A 24,078-nucleotide genomic window follows, 5' to 3' on the forward strand; every position below is an offset into this window, starting at 1 on the left:
GGCACTGGGTCACGCAGAAGAACAGTATCTTCATGTTTAGATCAGTGCCATCCTCCCCAGAGATGGAGGTGATCTTCATTATAATTTTTTATTTTTTGCTTTTCATCCTTTTTGACCTCCCTCCCCAACCGTAGCTGATACTATTTGCATGTGACATGCTTGCTCCCTCCCCCCCCCCCCCCAAAAAAAAAAAAAAACCCATTGCCAATTGCCTAGTAAGATGGGGGCCTGGCTGGGCTGCAGATGAACGCTCTGTGACCCCAATCCATCCCGGTTTGTGTTTTGAAGAGCTGCACCGGGGGGATGTGAGGTTAAGGGAAGGCGGGCAGTGGTACGGCGAGGCTCGGTGCGAACCAGCCTGAGGCCCATTACATCACCTGCAGCTGCTGTCTAAAGTCTCACGTTTCTGATGTCATACGGCAAACATGCCCATGGAATGCTGGGATACAGCTTCACGGCCAGTTATTAGGAGGTGTAGTATGTGTTCTAGTGTCGTTCACATGCATGTTTACGCTGGAAGTAGCTCAAAGCACACGCAGAATTACTGACAAACGTCGCCCCAGTGGCACAGTCTGTGAAGTCTACAATGGTCTCACTTCTGTAATTAAAAATGTGTTTACACAGAAAGACTGACCCTCCCCCCACCCCAGCAGGCAAACATAAACACATTTGTTGCATGCCTCCCACAACACCATCAAGATCTTTCATGTATACCAGCCCTAGGGGATGGATTAAAAACACTAAATTGGAACACCTGACCGCAGGGGTAGTGTTGAAATGGGCGGTTCTGCTGTCCTGCCCGGTCCTGGCGGGATGCTATCTGAGAGCATCAGCCTCGGCTTACCACAGAAGAAGCGGCTATCTTGCCGTGGGTCCTTCAAGTGATTTAGATTTTTGTCCTTATTCTAATAACTTTTAGTCAACAATAACATGTAAATATGAACATATAACTTCTGCCCATTAAAAGATGGTAATCCCTTGTATAACGCAAATATTCCTTCTGATACGTTACTAGGAGGTGAGGACTTACTGGTGGTCATTTAGTTTGGTTTACTGGAGTCACAGGAATCAGTTATATGAACTGATTTGAATGTACATTGTTAGGGTTCATGTGGTTCTAGTGATGGTCTGTTTAATTCCATGGGTATGAATTCATTCTGTATGAGTCAGTTTTAATATCCATAAGCCATGTGATTTTTGTCCTGTTTCTTCTCTAACGACGTGCTGAAAAACCCACAGTGCTTCTGTTAAGATGGATGCCTGCGCTGTTGTGGACATTAGCATCTGAATAAAGCTTTTCAACAAAAAAACGTTGCGGAGGGAAACACGCAGGGATGCAGCGCTTCCGCTCGGACTGCCGCGTTTTCCAAACACTGCATCGGTTTCAAGGTCACACTGGACCTCGAGTAGCATTAATCCCAAGCTAACTCAGATGGAAGAAGCCATCTCTCTTTTTTCACACGATAAAATTCAGTGGCATGCACACAGCGACGCACAGCAAATGCATGCGATCTTTTCTTCAAAAGGGCCTCACTATTGAATTATATTAGCTTGAGGTTGTGATGTAAAAATAAGTAATAATTGGAAAAAAAATATGATTTGACCATAGGAACAATGCCAAATGACAATTACATAAAGTGGGAAGTATGGGAATATGACCAACAAACAAGAGTGTACAACGTGTCAATATTTATTTTTATTTACACTTTCCTGTTCTTTTAAAAAAATTTTTTTTTTTACATATTGCCATCAAACCCTCAGTAGAGAAGTGGTGAATGCATCTCCGAGGTCGCGCCTCGGTTTCCATAAAGACTGTTATCACAGCATCAACACACAATCAGTGTTTTAATGCACATTTCGGGCGTTTTAATGTCATGGCGGCGCAGATCGAATCCTCAGTCACACAGCCATTTCGGCCTGTATACTAAATGAGTATACTAAAGAAAAATGAGAAGAGAAAAATGCATTCTTCAGTTCATTGTGCAGTCATCACAGGGATGGAGGGAGTGGATGTGGGGTTTTATAGCCACCTCTCACAGGATGGGCTCCACACATCCCCACTCCTGCCTACGGCTTCAGCCATAATCCTTTAATACAGGCTGTGCCTACAATAGCTTAACTTGCAATTTTTTTTTTCCACCTGAATAGTAACAAGGATGAAATTCTCAGAACTGAGCCATGAGGTAGAACGTGCGACTTTGGGATCAGGACAAAATGCAGCAGGTTTAGGAGAGACTTTGAAACGTTTAAGGGGCCATTTTACTCTTTTTTCAGCGGCAGGTAAACATCAACTGGAGGAGGAGTGATTTCTCCGCATGGTGAATGATAATGAAGAAACTGGTTCATGTTGTGAATACATGAGACAGACTCTTCGAAACGAGAGTCGCTTTAGACTCCACCCATGGAAAAAAGCAGCCCAGTAGGAGGGACTTCCTCACCACCTCATATCCTGTTGACCTTTAAGTAACTGAGAACAAGACAGTTGAAATGCGGTCAAGACTTTATTAGGGGAAACCTACAAGGCACTTGTTGTTATGTTACCCAATATGTACATGAAATTTAGGCTCTATAACCATCTGTATGACATGGTTAGTTAACTTCTGTGATCCGAAACCGGACTGGATTTGGGTTCAGGTTTAATTTAGCAGTTTTAAATTGAATACATCACTCTAATCTGTAGGTCCTGCACAGGGTCTTAGGAAAACAAGTCTTAACCGAGCAAGCAACAAGACCAGACCGGAATATCAAGTGAGCTATGCAACATCAGACATACATTACAATGGAATAACACAAATGTATTATGTAATATTTTAAAACATGTCTCATACTCTGAGCTAATAACACATTCAAGTCGATGGGACCATTCACAGGTGGCTGATTTGTAAGAGTTGTACATGATTTTACAGGTGATTAAAGTTTTCAGTTCACTTCTCTCATAAAAAAGGCTTTTCATCTTTTACTTCCCTGCTGGGTGTTAAATGTCAGTACCCCCCCGTATCACGAAGCATTTTGGTAACCTTAAGTGCTTTTTCAAAAGTCACCACTGTACAATCAGAACCCAAACCACAGTCCCGTCATTTTTATTTTCTCCATTCAAATGTTTTAACATGGGGGGGGGGAGCAGACTGTACCAACCTAAACATGGTGTGCTAACATGGAAAGCCACTAACACGACCCTGCCACCATTGTACCAATGGGTTATGTCCTGTGCACAAATGATTACTAAAATATTAGATAAAATAGTAGACGATCTTGGATTATGGAACCGTGCTGCTGTGGTAACACCGAGAAGGATGTGGAGGAGGGAGACTGGCTCATTCAACACAGCCCAGATCCGTTAAAAACATCGCCTTTATTTCCACCTTGGTTAAACCCACCAAACAGACATGACATGAGGTTAAAACACGTGAAACCATATGAATGGAGATCCTGGCTCCGCAGGCTGTGCTGCTCGGCAACATGACCCAAAAAGCAGGGATGCGGTGGAAACGGAAAGTTCCGGAAAAAAATAACAACGGAGCGCACAAACAGGGGGAAACCCGCGAAAGCAGACAGGGGTGCACCAAACACGCTTTGCCCCATGAAAGAATAACTGCGGCCATTTTTAAAGGCCTCTTCTTGGCTTACGGTGGCCCTCTGAAAATCGCCCTGGGAATGGACAAGCGCGGAAAATGCCATTAACATTGGCAAAGTCAGCTTGTCTTCCTTGCATTCCAACAACACCCCTCCTCTTAGAGTTATTATTATTATAATTATTATTCTTTATCATTTTATTATTTACAGGGATGTACACAAAAATACATTTAGAAAGGGAGAGTCCTGTGTTTTCTATCTGGGAGAATACACCAGTTCGTAGTGCTTAGAGCAAAGTCCGCTTGTACATTCCAACCTAGAGTCAGTTAAAAAAAAGGAAAACAGATAACAAGAGCATAGGACCAGAACGATATTCTTAAACGTATTCCTACTGATAACGGTTTCTGCATAGAGTACACAAGACGAAATGGGGGTGTGTCTGGGGCTGGGGGGGTCGGTCGTATGGTGGGCCTGCCCACACGACTTCTTTTAAGAGGGCTGTACAAGACAAATGTCATCGTGTTCAAATAAATTAAAAGAAGGATGTTTTTTTTTTCCCCATTTCCTTTTTTTAAACAACATTTGTTTTTACTGATGTACAGGCAGAGGTGGGACAAGAAGACATACACAGTAGGGAAGGTCCTTTAATTGAAGATTTCTTTTTTCCTTCTGTATGTTTCTTCTTCTGATGATTTACAAAAAGGAAGTTGAGCGCTCTCTGGCGACGGCGCCACTTCCTGGCAGACAGGAAGGGGCGGGCTCGAGGGGCGGAGCCGAGCAAAGTGGGCGGGAGGGTGTGGGGTGGGGGGGGTGACTGAAGAAGGCTTGGGATGGAGCGGTCTGGCCTTGGGGACTCACGTCAGCTCGGCGGCCACTGTGAAAATCAGCGCAGTCACCATCAGTCCCAGTGCATCCACCCGGGCTGCTGCATCTGCAGATGTGGGGGGTGGGGTGGAGTTTACAGTGTTACTCAGAACAACCTGACGCAGTCATGCACAGCAGCACTGAGGCACCCCCCCCCCCCCCCTCCTGGGCAAGGAGATTCTGACAAATCCAGGCAAAAACTAAAGAAGGCAGGAATTTGCTAATTGCCAGAAAGATCCGTTCAAACACTGACGTTTTCCTCATTCGTTCAGTAGGGCGGGATATATGAACATTTTTCATTGTTATATTAAAATCCCAAAGGAGAGGGTATAACTGTACTGAGATGCCCTCCTTGCTGTCTTTCCCCAGGATCAAAGCAATATTCCAACAGCACAATGACGAAAGTCCTTGATGTTACCAGTTACATTTCAGGGATTCTGATGGTGGACCTGAAAATGCAAGGATTCACAGATCTAAAAAACAGGAGTCAGATGGGGTCTCACTTCATCTACAGGCATAGCAGGACATGTTTAAAGAAGGTTACACCAAAAAAATCTACTCCCCCTGCCAACCCCCCCTCCGCGTTCTCTCGTCATTACAGCTTTTCATCTTTTCTCATGTGACTCATAAGTCTTTCTCTAAAAGCAATGTTAGGAAAAAGTAATTCAGACAAGGGTGTTACAAACGAGAGATGTTTTGTTCTCTCTGGCGAAACAAATATGTTTGAGCTAATATACTATATGCAATTAGACATTACTTTGTATATAATGGGCCGTCACATATAAGCAATGCCCTTGCCAGTGGATGAGTCCTCCCACACAGTGCTGTGGATGCCATCATTTCTACTAGATTATATATATATATATATATATATATATATATATGAAAGAAATTTGAAAAGGTCTGAATCACTCTTCAGCAGAGTCTGATGAGACCTGCTCTCTCGCCCTCTCCCTCGTTCTGTCTACTGTTCCTGATTCTCATAAAGTCTTGCATTAGATTACATGTGTGTGTCCTGTGAAGGGGGGGGGGAGGGGGTTCGAAGGTCAGACTCATGGCCGACTATGTGCAGTGGTGAGGGCTGCAGAGGGAGTGAGGTGACCTCATTCAGTCCTGTGAGAGGGCACACCTGCTTGGAGGAACTGTGCCTGTGTGTCTCTGCGTGTGGGAAGACGATTTGCATATTCAAATTCCCGTCCCTGCCAGCAGGGGGAGATGAGCTGAAGAGCTAGAGCATATAGCAGTGTGCTAGCCTCCCGACAGACACACACGCAAACACACTCACACTACCCAGAACTGCCACTGCACATATTTTATTCATATCATTAGATACTCAGTACAATTAACCTCTGGAATGAAATAAAATAATCGCACATTAGCTGCGTCTGTACATTTCATCTTGGCCACATTCAAGAAGGACAAGCAAGCTGGTTGTGGAGTTCTACAGTTCTAGCTTTTACCAAATGTTGGAACAAAACATGGTCAGACATGACCTCCCCCCCACGAGTGAAATGAAGACGTTGGAGATGCTGACACACTAGGGTGTGATGTAATTCACCGTAACTGATGTAATTATTCATTATTTCTACTGTGTTCCTCTTGGGGGTGGTCATCTAATCACCTCATCCACCCCATTAACGAAAGCAAAGTGACAGGAAAAACTATAGAATCGAATAATTACTGCCGCCCCCCCCCCAGCCCTCCAGCTGCCATCGAGTTGCATCCAGTGTGCTGAGAATCGCGCTAGGCTAACTGTATCTCTACAGCCCGCAGATGCTGCACATTGGAGAGTATCTTACAGGAACAAATAAGGTGGAGAACCTCCACATCCTTTCCCGCTACACTGCCTAAGAGACGAAGTTCAGGTTTCCTTTATTCTTGACTTTTTGTAACAGAACGGTGGACGGTTCTGGCAGAGAGAAGGCCAGCAGTACAGCATTACAGGGAGACCGACCGGCCAGATTATACTCACTGTTCTGGTTCTGGGTGTTTTTCATCATGCTCGGGTTCTCTGTGGAGAAAGAGAGAACAGGGAAGATGATTGGGCCGCTCGAAGCTTGGAGGGACTCACATTGCCTGCTGCAGATTGTACTTCACGTCCCACAGATCAGCAGTCGCTCGTAGCAAGAAGCTGACTTTATGTTTTATCTCGCTTTATGTCCATCACATGCGGATGTTCACACAGTTTTCACACAGTTGAATAATTCCTTTCAGGCTTTTGACCGTGACTCTCAGAGGCAGCATTTAATATTTAATACACACTGTACACAAACATACCCAAAGAAAAACAAGAAAGATACATATAAGAGTCTAACAGGTATCAATGCTGTTCAACCGAATGGCTACTTTAATATTAGTTTAAATACTAGAACTTGTGGCCATAGGTGGAAATTAGCGGCAGAACATTTTTAACTGAATTTGATACAACACTTCTTTACACAGCATGCAGTTAGAGTATGGAATAGTCTTCCTGAGCTATTAGTTAAGTTCTCCCCAAACGAGCTTGATGGGCCGAATGGCCTCCTCTCGTTTGTAAATTTCTTATGTTGTTATGTTCTAATAGGCAAAAGGCCAATCATTCAGTGGTCAGACTCCTACTGTGTGTGAGTAGGTACACAGATGATCCACTGAATTAGTAGGTGTGGTGCCTATTCCACAAGGAGGGTAGAATATGTCCATAAAGTAAGAATACAGATCAAATTTTGTTTCAACCAACCAGCTCAGAATAAAGGCTCACAGTCACAGAGCTCTCCACTGGTTGGCTGAAACAAAATCTTGTTCTGGATTTTTACTTTCTGGACCTGAACTATCCACCTCTGCCTGTTCCCAGTGAGTAGGTCCTTGCTGATTGCCTGATTAAAAGCAGCAGTCCCTGTAAGGTTTGCCAGTGATTTCTTACCGTGGCCACTAACCATGAAGACGAAACAACATTCAAAGTAAGAGAAAAAGTCACAAACAAGGTAGGAATAAGACAGCGAACTCTCAGAATTTTCCTCTGGGTTCAGAGTACTCCGTCATTAAGGAATGGAGCTCAACTTTGAACCCCCTGGTGGTGTTTGGGAGGAAGCTCAGGAGAGATTGCCCTCTGAGAAAGCTTTTAAAGAGATACTGGGCCCAGGGCCCAAGATGTGCTATCCAACTGGTATCTGAGGTATTCATTAAAAGCAATGGGATCCAGTACAAAAATGGGGTATCAAGTTAAATATACTGTAAAAATCGCTCACAAATGTTAGGTGGCACCAGATTTTTGGGAACTTAAAGGTGCAAAACCGAATTGTATCGTTCGATCCATTGTTTGCTGGACACTGTTCGCTCTGGGCCCTGGAGGACCTCTCCTTCAACAGAGCCTGTAAGCTTTATTAAGACTGGGGATAAAACGGCTAGAATGAAGTTCAGGTAAATGGCATGGGAAGGGATGTTCCAGCCTGCTAGACTAAAACAAAGTCCTCAGCGCTTAGATCAGACCTTTCAGCAGAGCCCTGATCCGAAGCACGAGGCCCGAGACACACCAGGCTGGCTTAAGGATGAGGAACATCAGCAACCCTGAGTCCTGGCTGAAATCCCATTGAGCAGAAAGACAAACCATTATCCAGCAGCCACTTCCAGGGTGAACTTTCGAGACATGGGGGAGGAAGAAGGAGGAGCGACGAAAAACTTCATGGAGCCAGAGTATAAACCAATTTTTTTGTTCTTTAAGTGTGTGGGCAGTGGTGGCTTAACGATTGAGGCACTGCTCCCCGGGCGCTGAATTAGCTGCCCCCTGCTATGTCACATATGGGTTAAATGCAGAGGACGAATTTCTTTGCTCTGTGGTGTGTTAACAGTTTAGTGAACACTGATCACTAAATTCAATCCTTGTTTACCGAACATCACGATTACGGTATGGAGACCATCAAAGTGTCCTGTTTTCCTGATGTTCCCAGAATGTTATCCTGCTACTACCACTGCAAATAAGGATAATAATGTACAAAGAAATAAAGGGCATGATAGGGCAGTGAGTAACCCTGCTGCTTTGCACGTCAGTGGACATGGGTTCAAGGCCGGGTGTCACGTTTACAGTAATATTTATCATAAAACGATGTTTTTCAACATTAGTTACATTAACGGGATATTCAGGTAACAATGTTATCTACTAATATTGACAGAAACTTAAATGTAAAACGTGGAAATAGTTTCAGTAGCATTAAAGCAAGAACATTCTCTGCCAACTTTGAGAAGACCTTTACATAATGTTGGCTAAAGTTCCCTGTCAGCTGGGTAGAGACTCAAAACGACAGCATAGCAGACACCAAATCGAGGCTTTGATGATTAGCGGGCTGGGAGGGGCAGGACGTTCCGGGGCAGGGCAAGCTCAGCTAAGTCAGATTCGTTCACATCACCTGCACCTTGTTACTCGGTATATAACATTTCCAGCAAGTGCACACACCCAGACTCTTGAAGACCAGCCCACATCCCCGGTAGTTTTATCCGCCACTCAATGATCATTTTTGTTTTTCTGTTTCCCTCTCCGCCGTTTCTGTGAAATGCCCTCCATTCCCATGCCCAAATAAATTCTGACCCAAACAGGTCAAGTGGTCCCGATCGCCACCCGTTTAGAGAAAGAATACAATACTACTGTCCTTGTTGTTTCTTTAAAGAGCTGCACGACTTTGGACTTTATCGTGGATGTAGGTCTGTGTGCAGTCTGCTTTGCAGTCTGCTTTGAGTGGCCTTTGTCCACAGATGATGCAGGCGGGGCTCTGGTTAGGGTTCTTACAAATCACAGAACTCAGAGGATTCACCCATGAGCTGGCCGACGGTTATGGAAAAACAGTCAAGGGCCGTCCGTAGGGCTGCAGTGATAAAGGATCATCGCCTTTGTGATGATGCTGTTGGAGCTTTTGTGTGTGTTTGTTGGGGGGGGGGGTCTTGTGGCAAATGCCTGCCTCCCTTTATTGCTTCCACTGGGTCTTTTTAAAGGGCAAGTGTTTGGAGTGAAGATGAATGAATTCAAAGTGGATTCCTTTGGGGAGGGAGAGGTGGACAGACGAGAAGCGGCCGTATCAGAGAAAGCGGGATTCAGTACACGGGACTGTCCTCGCAGCGGCTGGAGATAAATGGGAGGCATTTCGCTGCTCGGGTTGACGGCAGGAAGTGCAGTCAGCTGGTTAATGGGTGTTAGCTCTCTCACACCACGGGTCTTTTCAAGAGACACACTTTTATTAAACAGCCACCCTGAGACTTTGGGGGGTTTCGACATTCCTCTTGCTTTTACGGCACCATTAAATCTCCTTTAAGCTGCACATTCGAAAAATTATGAACAGTTTGATTAAAATATATTCACATGGGGGGGGTAAGAGTGGCTGGGTAAGCGAAAGCAGGTTGGATCCCATAGCAGGCGTTGGTTCAAATCTCAGCTAAGTAATAAGAAAACTATTTCGACTGAACGCTGAGTTCTAGCAAACAATTGGTTGGCAGTATTATGTGGATGTTTTGTGTTCAGCCAATCGGCTGCCTTCCATGGTGCCCATGTGACCCCTAACAGTGCCAAGAAAGCTACACACAGCTGAGTCTTCATTAGAGTATGACAATCTCAAGATCTCTCACTGGAATGTCAAAATCCTATCAGCCTATCTTATAGTACAATCAGGTGAACCCTGTTCCTGTGTTGAAAACAAATGCTAACATCAGGGTTAGTCTTCATTATATGACATCATCCCTGTGGGACAGGAAGCTTCCTCCTAACAATACATGCTGTCAACATGTAATATAAAAGGCTTATATGAATTAATAAGCACTTATGTGCTTATTAGATGTCCTTATAGTAATTGCTATTGCATATACGTTTCCTTTATTACATCTCTGTGGTATAGCTTCAGCAAAGGCTCTGGGAGATTCTGCTCATATAAATTACAAAGTCATTACTCACATCTCTCTGAAGATTTATCAAGGACTTTAATAATACTATAACTTATTAATCATGCATAAATAATTCACAGTTAACTTAAAGCTCTATTAATTCATGCTAGGTGTTCGGGGGCCAGCTTTTTCACAGAACACAGACTGGCATCTTCTCTGAAACCAAACTGGGGGAATTAGAATGTTAGGGGTAACTCCTTGCAGATTATTCATGTGGCTTGTTTTGAATTTTTTTCACTAGAAAAAAAGCCCTATTCCCATATCCTCAATTAATTAATGGAGATAAATGTGTCTGATGTCCTCAAAATTTTGTAGACAAGCTAAGGAGAGCCTAATGTTGACTTCCTGACAAGGTCTGGAAGGTACCGAGGCTTAGGGTGTGGAATGTACTCACCAAAAACGATGAGGCGTGTGTGAGTGTCCGTGGAGCCCAGGGGATTCTGGGCCGTGCACCGGTACATGGAGCCGTTGAGCTCAGCCGGCACCCGCTCCAGAACTAGCTCCTTGCCGTCTCGCTTGTCGCTGCCATCCAGCAGACGCCCCCCTACACGCGTCCACGTGAACATGGGCTCGGGGAATACCTCGTTCTGTTGGGGGACCCCAGGTTGGCCATAATTAGTGTCAATCAACAAAATAAACCAACACAACCATCCATGGAAACCAATATCTGCTTCAATGATGATCGAAGGCCTACATAATAGCCAAATGGTGATTGAATTTTTTAATAAAAACTTTACCTTGCTCATAAAAATATCAATATTAATGTTATTTCCTGTCGAACCACTTGCTTTAGTAGTTTTGGGCAACAGCAGCAGCCCAGGGGTCACTGACTGATCGCAGAGAGGGAGAGCTACTTTAACTCATGAGTCTTGGCCACTTCCTTTTCCACCGGGTGAGAAACTCTGGCAGTGGAGTGGAGGGGGCCATCACTGCCATCGAGCATGGGGGGGGTGTCCCGGTATGGGACCTGCCAGCAGCGGCCGCAGGAAGACGGGAACGAGACTGTCGCTTTTCTTGAGGAAGCATGATGCAACGGTGTGAAACCAGCAAAGGCTGAGAAGAAACGCACTCATTTTCTTTGTGTATTTTCTCTTTCCAAGCTGTCCACTTGAAAATGTGAAGGAAGAGAGGTGTGCATGCGTGAGTGCTGTCTGTCTTCCTAACTGCCTGTTCTGAGGGCTCTGATTAACTTTGAGTCATGGTGACTTTAGGTTCCGGCTTCCCCAACCACCAAAGACGCAAGATAGAGTGTCTTTGGGGCACTGGGATCCTAGAATCGATGGCATGACCTAATTGGAATGGACTGATTTTGTGACGCTGGCTTAGCAAATCATTGTGGGGCCAGAGAGTGACATTTAGTTTTTATTATTAGCTTTTAAGAACATAAGAACATAAGAAATTTACAAACGAGAGGAGGCCATTCGGCCCATCAAGCTCGTTTGGGGAGAACTTAGCTAATATCTCAGAGTTGTTAAAATCTTATCTAGCTCTGATTTAAAGGAACCCATGGTTTTAGCTTCCACTACAATAGCAGGAAGACTATTCCATACTCTGACTACACGCTGTGTAAAGAAGTGCTTCCTCAAATTTGTTTTAAAATGTTCTCCCGCTAATTTCCACTTATGGCCACGAGTTCTAGTATTTAGACTAATATTGAAATAGTCATTTGGCTGAACAGCATCCAGACCCGTTAGAATCTTATAGACCTGAATCATATCCCCCCTTAGTCTCCTTTGCTCAAGGCTGAACAGATTCAGTTCCGCTAACCTCTCCTCGTAAGACATTCCTCTAAGACCAGGAATCATTTTTCATATCTTATTACGCTTAAATAATTCAAAAATAAAGAAGAAGGGAATTTCAGCAGAATGGCAAGGTTTCAGAAAGTGGGGAAAAAAATAAGAGGGAATTGTAATTGATAAATTGAAATATTTTGTCTAAAGTGCGACAGTCTTTCTTTACACCCTGAACCCTTGGCCAGTGAAGGACATGAGAGGTATGCCTTGAAATCAATGCTTTATGCACTTATCTAATTAGGACAAAAGGACAGCAGACTTGGATCCCGTGATTTGTGAGTCATATCAGCCCTGTGCAATGCTTGTTTATAATGACTGAACATTATTCATGGCCGTCCTTCAAATGAATCAGTTACGGGAAAATACACGTGGCCAGATCCACCAGCCAGCTAGTGAAGCTGGAACTTTTCCAAAAAACCGGAAACGTAACGCAATGGCCAAAACTTGAACATCCTGGAATTTGATTGCATGGGATTTTGGGGGGGGAGAGGGGGAACATAGGTTGATCCCCAAGCTGAATCACCTTGGATTTATCGGGTCAAACTTTATCTTTGTTTTTGTCGTGAACAGCCTTAACTGTGATTTTAACGAGGGATTCGTTGCAAAATCCTTACTCTCACTGAAAAGCTGTTTCACTGCTCTTTAGGGGGAAAAACACACAAGAAAGAAATGCTTATGGTGTTTGTGGAAATATCCCCTTGCTCAAATTTGTTCTGTGTACACTAAGAACACTCCTGCGGCCACACTAGCCAATCTGCTGTTGGGAAGTGGCTCACACTAGCCAATTCGCTGCTGGGAAGTGGCTCACACTAGCCAATCAGCGGCTGGGAAGTGGCTCACAGCTATCTCTGGGATACACGTTTGCCCGCCGAGATCGTTTTAAGATGTGGCAGTGGTACATAAACAAAAATGTTTAGCGTGAGAGATTCACTTTTTAGGCCACAATTCCAATCGTTCACAGCAAAGAGAAAGACACAGGAAGTGGCGGGCTCAGTGTGTCCGAATGCATGCATACTGCTCTCATGCATATATATAGTACATACTACATTACTGTAATGGTAGTAGTACCTACTGTGTAAGTATGCGATTTTGGACACACCAAAAGTTTGTCTGATGTTGATGTCCTTCAGTACCGTCCGTACACTTCTTTACACAGCGTGTAGTTAGAGTATGGAATAGTCTTCCTACTAGTGTAGTGCAAGCTAAAACCCTGGGTTCCTTTAAATCAGAGCTAGATAAGATTTTAACAACTCTGAGCTATTAGTTTAGTTCTCCCCAAAGGAGCTTGATGGGCCGAATGGCCTCCTCTCGTTTGTAAATTTCCTGTTCGGTAAGAGTTTGGTAAGTTCGGTAACTTGGTTAATGCTCAGAGGCTCGACCTTTCTGCTCTGCATTCCACTTCATCTTCAAAACTGAACATTGGCCCACTTTTTGGAAACCCCCGTCCCCCAATCTCAGGAGATCCTACCTGGAAACCTTGAACGCTGATGCGAACGGTGTCCCCCACTTTTGCCCGAGTGGGGGTCATCAGCAACTTGGGGCCTTTAGGGGCCGCTGGTGAAGGTAAAGAGAGATAGAGGGAAAGAAAAAGAGAGATGTTAGCTTGCGAGTGTAGGGTAATGGATACAGGAAAGTCCATTTCTTTGCAATGAGAGGGACACATGTACTGTCAATTAAGGTCACAGGGATGAAGTCTGAGAGAGAGGAGTCCTTTCATTCAAAGGTCACCCATGAATTTATTCCCCGGGGAGAAACAAGGAGCTAAATCAGGCAGATACTCATTATGGAGAAGGAGGTGCCATGCACGGAATGGGGGCTGGAAGCCTCCTGATAAGGGACGCTAGGGGAAGCTAATTCCCCAGGCCTGTCGGGGCAGAAGCCCCCAGATAGATTTAATTTGGTCCCCCAGACAAACGATGGAAGCAGTGATGGAGGGAGAAGAGATCGTGTCGTGACCTTCCAGAGGACCTGGGGTCTCGCATGTTACTGGCAAGAGGTAAGTAGCAGTGGGCGTATTATAATATAGCCAAGAAGATATGACAAAAAAAAACACCAAGGCAGCGCAATGGAGCCACGCTGGAGATAATAGGCACCTGAACACTCGTTATGGTTCAAAGAGGCATAATTTGCAGGATTCTGAGAGCCCCCCCGCAGATATTTCATACTGGGGAAATCACCCTACCGGCAGGATACATTATGGACTGGGTTACCTGTCCTGCGACTGCTTTTCGGGGGAATAAACACTGGGTCAAAAAACTGACATCATCATCTCCCGAAAATTAGCATTTCCCTAAAAACAGCAAGATCTCCAAAGATCTCAAAATGGTGACCCACCATTGCCACAACCCCCTGTTCAGGCACCCTCTGCAAAAAACAAGTTCAATCCCCTAGCAAGAACAAGAAAAAAAAAACTGAGAAAGAACAAAAAATCCATTCAGATCCAGACACTCCCCTGCTCACCTGTATAAGACAAACACGTAATGATGGCCATTTCCAAAACTCATCCATCACAAGCTGCCCTACTTGTTTGCTTTTAACGATTCTGTCACAGACACGTTAATGATTATTATTTGCTTTTCTTGCTTGGGTAATGTGCATTGAAATGTTTTCCGCGATTTTTATTTTTGGGCTGTATGAAGTCCAGTCTGGCAGGGAATGCAGGCCTGTTCTCCAAGCAGAATCTGGCCTGGAATTAGTACTGTGTCCACAACACAGAAAGAGTTATGGAAGGATCATGGAAAGGATCGGGCCACAGTCTTGGTGGGGGTGATGAAATCTCTGTGGGTTGCCAAAACCACCCCCCCCCCCCCCCCCCACCACCCTCTAAATTGGGTTCAACCATTTACTAATCTCTGCATGTCATTCCTTTGCTGATTCTGTAGCAAGTACCTTCTCACACAAAGGTCCCACTGACCGTTGTTTACTTTGTTTTCTGTCCAATGATGTCACAGTGACGGGATGGGTGATGTCACAGCATCATGGGAATGGCTGCCTCTGACTCGACTGAACCTAAAGCAGTTAATTATTACCGAGGGGTCCGTTGGTTTCCAGACGATGAGTACTCTCCCCCATTGTGGGGGCAGAATTGGGCTCCTTGCAGGAGCAGCTGTAATCTGTCTGTGCTACAGGCACAGAGGAACTCATGAATATGCAGCGGCTGTAATGTGACATCGGACCGCTGTCAGGCTGCCATTTTAAATCAATGAAAAATTTAATGCTCAAACTACCACCCGGCCCCCTCATCCTCATTACCCCAGCACATTTTAAGCTCCCCCCCCACCACCCATGAGGGGAGGAACACATCCAAACCAAGAGAGCACCTGCCCGTACATGACTGTCGACGGTCCTGTCAACATCCCAAAGCACGCTCAGAGGACTAGATCTGGGAATTTTGATGAAAACCTGGCATTCTCACATTGTGTGCTCATCACATGCCTTGCATCCCAGTGATATTGCACAGTCATCTAATAAAAATAATAATGCAATCGTATCTGTTTTCTTCATAGACATCAGTGTTCTCAATGCTGCCTGACTGGCAGCCAAAAAAGAAAATCTACCACTGAACCAGTTTTTTTTCATGTTTTAATTGCCTGACTAGAGTACTATATGTTTTCAGATAATTATTAAATGAATACACATGTATCTTACTAATTAAAAAGCTGAGTGTTATGTAAAACGACACTGCAGCCAAAAGAACGGAATTCATTTGCATAGTTCTTACCTACAGTATTAGATATACAAACATAATTAGTATAATAACACATATTTGAGGCATTGAAAGAGATGCTGGGAGATGCTGATTTATGCAATGGAACCTGGACTGCAATGCGGTGTGTTTTGATAGGTGTGTCGAATCCTTTTCAGAATGCTTTGGCGGGGAAAATTAAATCATAAACACCTAAGTCATGACAAATCACAGGCAATTTTCTGTGGGTTTTGATTTTTTTTTTTCAACTGACACAATCGCTTTTTGTCCATGTGGTGGACAAAGCATCTCTGCCTGTGGCGGGCGCCAGAAAGTGGGCCGATCTTGCGGGGTGCTGCCTCGTGGCACGTAGAGATAAAAGGTGGCTTTGAGAGAAGCCCTGGTTTCAAGCCGGCTGCAATTAAAATCAACACAAAAGCGCATCTGCAAAAGTCCTGCATCCAACCCCACTCTTCCATATTCTTAGGGTAAAAATGAAAAAATGTATTAAAAACCATCAGAGTATGCTTCTGTCGACTCTTCAAAGAAAGCGGCTCATGGAAAATCAGTGATTCGGCAAAATAAAAGCCTCTGCGAAGCACAAAGCCTCCAGCTGACTGTAAGGAAGCCTATTTGTAGGGCTGCATTTTGGTGAGGTACTTGTTTGTAATACTGTGTGGTGACAAAAGAACCGGCCTGGTCCGGCCCAGGAGGATATTCCGCATCGGGTGCTGCCTTATTTCTCATGGCTGCACACTTTGCTGTTTCAGAACAAAGAATGCATTCTTGGACTGGAGGAATGAATGGGGGGTTAAAAAAAGGCAATGTTTGGGCTTCTTGGCGGAGCTGGACGAAAATTCCTGCAAGCCAGTGGATGCCTCTGGACAAAACCTTACCACGGTCCCCGGCTGGCAAGAAGGAGCAGAGCTGCCACCTCAGGACAATAGTCTATGGTCAGCTAAACTCTCATGGGTCTACCGGTCGTGTCGACTTGCCCCCTCTCCCTTATCCACGGCACCAGTGGTGCTGCCTTCCACTCCCAGAGGTCCTTCTGTGGAGCTTGTGTGGAAATATTATCGGGAGGGGGGCTTTCATAGTCAGCAGCCCCCACAAATGAAGTGCACGAAAGACACCCCCCGGCCACAGATGGGTCGATGTGAGCCACTACCACTGAGTCCGAAGGTGGCATTTTTTGGCACCATATTGAAAATGACAGTAAATCTTCAGGATGGGGATAATGTGTTAATGTGGCACATGTGTTTACTCTCGTCAGTGACAGACATGCCCGATGACTCGCTCTGAGATCACAGGCCCCTAACGTCTCCCAAGCGGCCATGTGAAGTCTGGGTGACGGAGCCCCCACAGTGATATACAATCCACTATAAGTGCATCAATGCGTCTTTTTTAGCCGCCGTCAGCGGAAAGCGGCTCCCGCGATAGCGATGCGTGTCGTATTTTGCAGCGTGTGCAGGACACGGCAGATCTCCACGGTCGCGGGTTCAAATCCAGCCATGCTCAGCTGCTTTCCTTGTTCATCCAAGTACATAGATGAGTTTGCGGCTTCCTGGTACTCTAGTTTCCATGACATGCCTTTGGAGTGCAAATGTCCCATGATGCACCTTACCTCATTCCTTATATTGACAGAGATAGATTGGACTACTGAAACCGAGAATGAATAAGTATCTATCCATCCATTCATATCACTTATAAAGGGCAAGGATGTGGTGAACTTGGGGTCTATCCTAGGAAATATTGGGGACACTATGGATAATTTAGAGACACTAGTTCAGCCAAATTCCTCTAAAGGAGGAATCCACCAAACTAGTGCAAAAATGACTGGAACAAAAGCTCACATACATACATAACACATACAGAGCACATACATAACACATACAGAACCATTCAAAAGTTTGAGTGCCTGCTTGACACCATGATTTTTTGTGCTCTAAATTTGTCTATTCATGGGCGTGTATTGATCAGTCAAAATTCCTAATTTGGTTCCAACCACTGTGTATTTGTAAGACGTAGAGCAGGTGAGTAAATGAGTCTTGCATTTGGTTGCCGTGTGTGACAGACTTAGTGATCTTTACTAAATCCGTGGCATTCTCCACCAGCATATTAGACTTCAAAGGCTCACCATTCTACCATCATAAAATGACTTCAAGGAAGTATCTGGGGAAGAAGGAAAGTGAAGGACAACTGAAACCTGGTCTCTCAGTCTCCAGACGCCAAGCCCATAAAACTTGCATGAACCAGGCAAAAGCAAAGTCAGCCATAAGCATCCAGCATCTCTGGAAACTGCTGCAGAGGAGCATGATGGGAAATTTCCTGCTGAAACTTGTTAACCAAAGGCCTCCAGGACTTAGAAACTATTTCCTGTTCACCCGAACACTGCTTTGATACTCCACTTATATTGTTTTGTATTTTGCAATGTATTGTCTGTAAGCTTTTGCAGAAAAAAATATATGATGCAAAACATTATGATAAAGCCTATTTTCCAGCAAGTGTAATCAAGCTATTGAATGATACTGTAGAGCTCTGCTGCGAGTTGAGCTCATAACCCTGAGGGCCACAGCAAAAAGCATTGCACCATCGCACCGCGCAAATTGAATAAGCACATATTTAAAAACAGATGGGAATATTCTGGACTCATTTGCAGTTTTTCTCTGTATCGTTAATCTTATAATTGATATTGGAAGGTGGATCCCTGTTGGCGGTGCCATGCAGTGCTGCTGCAGTAGCACTGTTGCCTCACATCTCTGGGACCAGGGTTCCATGTGTGGAGTTTGTATGTTCTCCCCGTGTCATTGTGGAGTTTGCGTGTTCTCCCTGTGTCATTGTGGAGTTTGTATGTTCTCCCCGTGTCATTGTGGAGTTTGCGTGTTCTCCCTGTGTCATTGTGGAGTTTGTATGTTCTCCCCGTGTCATTGTGGAGTTTGCGTGTTCTCCCTGTGTCATTGTGGAGTTTGTATGTTCTCCCCGTGTCATTGTGGAGTTTGCGTGTTCTCCCCGTGTCATTGTGGAGTTTGTATGTTCTCCCCGTGTCATTATGGAGTTTGCGTGTTCTCCCCGTGTCATTGTGGAGTTTGTATGTTCTCCCCATGTCATTGTGGAGTTTGCATGTTCTCCCCGTGTCATTGTGGAGTTTGCATGTTCTCCCCGTGTCATTCTGGAGCTTGCATGTTCTCCCCGTGTCATTGTGGAGTTTGCATGTTCTCCCCGTGTCATTGTGGAGTTTGCATGTTCTCCCCGTGTCATTCTGGAGTTTGTATGTTCTCCCCGTGTCATTGTGGGGTTTGCATGTTCTCCCCATGTCATTCTGGAGTTTGTATGTTCTCCCCGTGTCATTGTGGGGTTTGCATGTTCTCCCCGTGTCATTCTGGAGTTTGTATGTTCTCCCCGTGTCATTGTGGAGTTTGCGTGTTCTCTCCGTGTCATTGTGGAGTTTGTATGTTCTCCCCGTGTCATGTGGAGTTTGCATGTTTTCCCCATGTCATTGTGGAGTTTGCATGTTCTCCCCGTGTCATTCTGGATTTTGCATGTTCTCCCCATGTCATTCTGGAGTTTGCATGTTCTCCCCATGTCATTGTGTCATTGTGTTTCTCCACAGTCCAAAAACATGCTGAAGTTAATTGAAGTTACCAAATTGCCCATAGGTGTGAGTGTGCCCTGTGATGGGGTTATGCCTCATCCTGGGTTGTTCCCTGCTTTGCACGCATGGGCTCTGGATCCCACCCATGACCCTGAATAGGACAAGTGGTTATAGAAAATGGATGGATTGATCTCTGTTGTTAATGTCACATGATCCATGTAAAGCCTGTACATCAAAACCTTCTGCCATTTGACAAAGTGAGCTTATTATTCAAAAAAAGAAAAAAAATAACAGTGGTCACTTCTCGTTGCTGCTTGAAGAAACTTGAGGTTAAACATACGGAGCATTGAATTACTCAGACGTGGGGCAGAGTCGATATAACGGGCTGATTATATGGCAATGTTCAAATTCTTATTTCAGCTCATTAATTTGGGTTGACTTTTTCAATAACAGTACCAGGTTAACTTAATCTAATGGCAGCCAGCCCAATGAATTTCCCTGTCAGTCATTCGCACTTTACTTCCCACGTTAATTCTGAGATCTGCTCAACTGTAACGCAATTAATCATCAAGTGGATTGAATGCTGTTCTAAATATATCAGTCAGTTGTATGCAAATAGATGGAGGCTCGCTGAAGGACTGGGGCAGAGAGAGAGCAGAGCATTATGGAGGACCAGCCGATGGTCCTCGTTGGGGCCCAGAAGCTGTTATGGGGCATTGTATGGCTCATTGCTTTAGGATGCAGTGACTATGATCAGTAGGTCATTGGTTCAAATCCCGCTTCAAATCATTGGTTCAAAGGCCCTAACCCCCGATTGCTCCAGGGACTGGCTGATCACAAAATATGTAAGTCGCTTCGGATAAATGGTCTGCTGAATAAATAAAATGTAAATGTGTTGGGGGAGGGGGAGGCCCCCCACTCACCAAGTGTGATTTCTGTCACCATGGGCATGGTGAGGGCAGGGTGCTTAACCTCACAGCTGAAGAGGGCGTCGTTGTCCAGCTGGGGGTTGAGTGCCCAAGTGATCCGCGCCTGCACCTCCACAGAGCCGTCGCTCTGCGGTACCTGCCTGGCCGAGAAGTAGTACAGCGGGTCTGTGCTCAGGGCCCAGCGGGGGAACTCGCGGGACACCACCGTCTCCGGGATGACCTCTGTGGCGGGGCTGGCCTCGTGCCCGGCAGCCCCAGGGGTGCGGCCTCTCCCGGGACTCTCCGTGTACAGCCGGGCCGGCCTGCCGTCCTGGTGCAGCAGGGTCCGCGACTTCTGCAGTTTGGTGTCGTCCAGGTCACGGCTGATCAGGGGCCTCACCCCTCGCATGCCAGCCGTGCCCCGACTGTCGTCGGCCTCTGTCGGCTGCAAGTAGTGGAATATCTCAATTGGTTCCCCGTCACGCTTGAAATACACCTGCAGGGGGCGACAGTGAGTCATCAGTTATGTTTACGCAAAAATGGCTTAGCAGTTGTCACAGATGTGTACTACAGATACAGGGAGTGTTTCTGTCAGCAGTTTGTAAGCTTATGGAATACGAATATGAGCAAGACGTAACACAGACAAGTAGAAAGGCAAGAGGCAAACAGGGATGGATTCTGCACTATTAACCCACAGATATAAATGCTTGTTGTTATAGGAACCTCAAATCTGACTTTCTACATTATTTGCTATGTCAAAGAAATCGGCCAATGCCAGCAGTGGTCCTGCTGCAGAGCACTTGCAGAGTTTATCACTTTATTTCATCGAGGTATTAAGATTCCCAATCGGTGAATCTGTTGACAGGGAATTACATCTCCCAGGCCTACACATGGCCTCCAGTTATTCGTATTAAAGTCTCAATTTTGACATCTTGCCTGCTGGATAGGAGCCCGTGGACGTGCCTGTCCTTGCTTTCCTACATATAAAAGCAACCACAACAACAACACCGCAGGGTTCAATTTTAGGACCACTATTGTTCCTAATTTACATAAATGATATAGACACCAATATATACAGTAAACTGGTGAAATTTGCAGATGACACCAAGGTGGGTGGTGTAGCAGATACTGAACTAGCGGCTCAGCAGCTACAGCGGGATCTTAATTTAATTAGTGACTGGGCCGATACCTGGCAGATGAAATTTAACATAGACAAATGTAAGGTACTCCATGTAGGGAGCAGAAATATAAAGTACAGGTATTTTATGGGACCTACTGAAATAAAGGTAGCTGATTATGAGAAAGACCTTGGTGTGTATGTTGATGCTTCCATGTCTCATTCTCGCCAGTGCGGGGAAGCAATAAAAAAGGCCAGTAGGATGTTGGGGTATATCTCCAGGTGTGTGGAGTTTAAGTCAAGGGAGATAATGCTAATATTATACAATTCCTTGGTGAGACCTCACCTAGAATATTGTGTGCAAGTTTGGTCACCAAATCTTAAAAAGGACATTGCAGCCTTAGAAAAGGTGCAGCGTAGGGCCACAAGAATGATTCCTGGTCTTAGAGGAATGTCATACGAGGAAAGGTTAGTTGAGCTAAATCTGTTCAGCCTCAAGCAAAGGAGACTGAGGGGGGACATGATCCAGGTCTATAAGATTATAACAGGTTTGGATGCTGTTCAACCGAATAGTTACTTCAGCATTAGTTCAAATACAAGAACTCGTGGCCATAGGTGGAAATTAGCGGGAGAACATTTCAAACTGGATTAAAGGAAGCACTTCTTTACACAGCGTGTAGTCAGAGTATGGAATAGTCTTCCTGATAACATAGTGCAAGCTGAATCCTTGGGTTCCTTTAAATCAGAGCTAGATAAGATTTTAACAACTCTGAGCTATTAGTTAAGTTCTCCCCAAGCGAGCTCGATGGGCCAAATGGCCTCCTCTCGTTTGTTTAGTTCTTATGTTCTTATGTTCTAATAGATTTTTGTGTATGTTGATTTTCTCAATAATAAACAAATTGATTCCTCCACCTGCTCAGGTACCTTCAAATTCAATTTGCAGGAGATCAAAGTGTCATTACATTACACGCTACATTTCGTGTGGAGTTCCAGTTTATCATTGTTATTTTTCCTCCATTCCCTGCCGGTTTGCAGAGGCACAGTGTGATTGTTACGTCACCTCAGGGAGACTCGCTCACTTTGGTAAATAACCGTAACGACTGTAAACAAGTGTACCGCCGACCGGCCCTCATGGGGCCCATTTCCGTAACGAGGTTGTAGCTAAAGGTATTTGGGATTAGAGAGTTGTACCACACTGGGGGCATCTTGGGTGGGGTGGGGTGGGGGGCATTCCTCTTCTACTACAACTGAGGGGTTTAAAAAATCTGGATATTTTGTCATCAGGAAGTGATTTTGAGCAGATCTTGAACATTTTGTTTGTGACAGAGGCTGCTGTTCACTGACAGACTACAATTACTGGATTACTTGTAAAGCATAGGTCTTTAAAGTGTTTACAGTGTATGTTTACAGTGTGCATTTACAGTTTGCATTTATAGTGTGCTTTTACAGTGTGCATATACAGTGTGCTTTTGCAGCATGCATTTACAGTGTGCCTATAGTATGCTTTTACACTGCTTTATCAACATGTTTTCAAAGAGCTTTTGCAGTGACTTTCCAGTGTGCTTCTACAGTGTGTGCTGCTTGTGCATCTCTTTCCCACTTTAATTTGAGTCCGTGACAGGAAAAAAAAAACTGAACAATCTAATTATGATGGTATCCAATTAAGGGTCAACTGGAGGTCCAAACTTACCAGAGTTTGCAGGGTCTGAAAGTCGCTCGGTTCTGATAAAAAACTGAAAACATTCATCTAACTGGAGCTTTGTTCTTGGAAAAATATGGGGTGGGAGGAAACGACCAATTAACCTCCATCTCACTGGATGTGTCGGCAAGTAAAGATTACCTGCCTGGATTTTACAAACCGCCCTTGAGCAAAATGCGTATTCCAATCCATCTCTCCGGTTGTCCGGAAGCTCTGGAAGCACCTGCTGCTTTTTTGGAAGAAACACACCCTCCTCTTTTCTCGCGTACGCACAGAAGTAACACATCCATCATGCTGGGAACAAAAGGATGATTTTCAAAACATGGCACCTTGCTCACTCCACAGAAACACGACGGAGGAGCTGCGAGACTCCTCGGCGCTAATTGGCCCTTTGAAACTGCTGACAAACGGAAGCCAGAGCCACATTTGTGGCTGCAGGGAATTTCCTTCATGAGACGAAATGAAACAGGAATATAAACACACATTTTGCACTCCACTCCGTTATTATTCTGCTTCTGTATTGTTTACGGTGAGCATTATTCACAACGTGCCAAGTAAGGGTAACCCAGGCCAGTTTGGGAAATACGAACCTCTGCAGTACCTTACTCCTGCCAGTGGGTGGAGCTGCACATCCTTTTTAACAACCTGGTTCAACTGGAAGACTCATATGAAGGGTATCTGTTTTGTCTCAGCATCTCATAGCCTATATATTATTGCTGTTTCTTATTCTGTCTCTTCTCAAGGTTACTACCTCAATGTTAAAAAAGGCACTGGAAAAACTCACATAAAAATACTGATACCTGGGCATTCACTGGAATGAAGCTGCACTTACACATCAAACTCCTTGACAGCACGTACGTTTGGAATGTGCTGTTTGTCTCGCTTACGTTGGATGACAGCGTTTTCGAACAAATCAACACACAAAGAAATAAATGAAAATGACGCAAAA

At 44.8% G+C, this 24,078-nt stretch overlaps 1 protein-coding gene across 1 annotated transcript in view; it reads right to left on the reverse strand.

The window, feature by feature from the left end:
* Nucleotides 1–2,488: 2,488 nt before the first annotated feature.
* Nucleotides 2,489–24,078, reverse strand: part of igsf21a (immunoglobin superfamily, member 21a) — a 169,815-nt gene continuing 148,225 nt past the window's right edge. Inside the window, exons 6-10 of the mRNA XM_072715135.1 lie at nt 20,329–20,809; nt 13,597–13,682; nt 10,730–10,922; nt 6,410–6,448; nt 2,489–4,504 (exon numbers count right to left, since the gene is read on the reverse strand). Of these exons, the coding sequence (XP_072571236.1) occupies nt 4,428–4,504; nt 6,410–6,448; nt 10,730–10,922; nt 13,597–13,682; nt 20,329–20,809 (876 nt within the window). The 3' untranslated portion in view covers nt 2,489–4,427. The remainder of the gene's footprint in view (nt 4,505–6,409; nt 6,449–10,729; nt 10,923–13,596; nt 13,683–20,328; nt 20,810–24,078) is intronic.

Source organism: Paramormyrops kingsleyae, chromosome 8 (assembly GCF_048594095.1).
Source record: "Paramormyrops kingsleyae isolate MSU_618 chromosome 8, PKINGS_0.4, whole genome shotgun sequence".
Classification (NCBI taxonomy): Eukaryota; Metazoa; Chordata; class Actinopteri; order Osteoglossiformes; family Mormyridae; genus Paramormyrops; species Paramormyrops kingsleyae.